The sequence below is a fragment of the Alligator sinensis genome, unplaced genomic scaffold (genome assembly GCF_000455745.1).
Source record: "Alligator sinensis unplaced genomic scaffold, ASM45574v1 scaffold1860_2, whole genome shotgun sequence".
Lineage (NCBI taxonomy): Eukaryota > Metazoa > Chordata > Crocodylia > Alligatoridae > Alligator > Alligator sinensis.
The window spans coordinates 20,357-21,193 of record NW_005843035.1 but is presented as its reverse complement, the minus strand read 5'-3'; the positions used below and the strand labels follow the sequence as shown (position 1 = coordinate 21,193).

At 58.5% G+C, this 837-nt stretch overlaps 1 protein-coding gene across 1 annotated transcript in view; it reads right to left on the bottom strand.

The window, feature by feature from the left end:
- Positions 1 to 837, bottom strand: part of PLCB3 (phospholipase C beta 3) — an 11,242-nt gene that overhangs the window by 5,685 nt on the left and 4,720 nt on the right. Inside the window, exons 8-10 of the mRNA XM_025193248.1 lie at positions 781 to 791; positions 241 to 388; positions 8 to 110 (exon numbers count right to left, since the gene is read on the bottom strand). Coding sequence (XP_025049033.1) covers positions 8 to 110; positions 241 to 388; positions 781 to 791 — 262 coding nt within the window. The remainder of the gene's footprint in view (positions 1 to 7; positions 111 to 240; positions 389 to 780; positions 792 to 837) is intronic.

Below are 837 nucleotides of genomic sequence, written 5' to 3'. Positions count from 1 at the left end.
TGAGGGCGACCATTTGGCAGCCGGCGTTCCAGAAGACCTGGGGCAGGTAGTTGGACGAGTCGACCCGGGTGCCCTTGGGGTAGATGCGGCTCAGCTGCTTCTTGTTGTACCTGGGGGGTGTCAAGGAGCCAGCGGCACCGAGCAGGGACCCCTCAGTACCCCACACTCCCAACCCGCAGCCCCTGCCCCCCAGCCCTGCCGGTGCCCCTCACTCCCAACTCGCAGCCCCCGGCAGGATACTCCACGAACTCCATGGGACTCTTCAGCAGCTGCTCCAGCCCCTTGGTCTCCACAAAGGACGACATCTCGTAGGATTTGTTCCTCTCTGGTGGGGGCAGGGGGATGGACATTACTGTGGGGACCCCGCAAAGAGCCTGGACAGATAGGACTTACCCTGGGGTAGCTTACACTGAGTCTGTAGTACCAACACTACTTACCCTGGGATAGGATGGACACAGAGCAGTTATCCCAGGGTAAGGGGCTATGACCACATCTCGCTGCTAGGGGCAGATCAAGGTCCCCAGTGGTTGAGGACAGACAGCATTTATCCCAGGGTAACTCAGCTGGGATCTCTGAAACCAATGCAACTCAATCCAGGATAGGAGCAGACACGCAGAGGTTGTCCCAGGTGACAAGGGGTTATTCCCATGTCTCACCAGGGGGCAGGTCAGAGCACCCCAATGGCTGGGGACAGACTAGACTCCACCCTGGGGGTAATTTGCCCTGAGCCCAACCTCAAGGCTTCTTACCCCAGAATAAGTGCAGGTGCACAGCTTTCACCCGTTTTACCCCTGTGGGACAGTTATCCCAGGTCATGACACCCATGAGAGCTTCCCA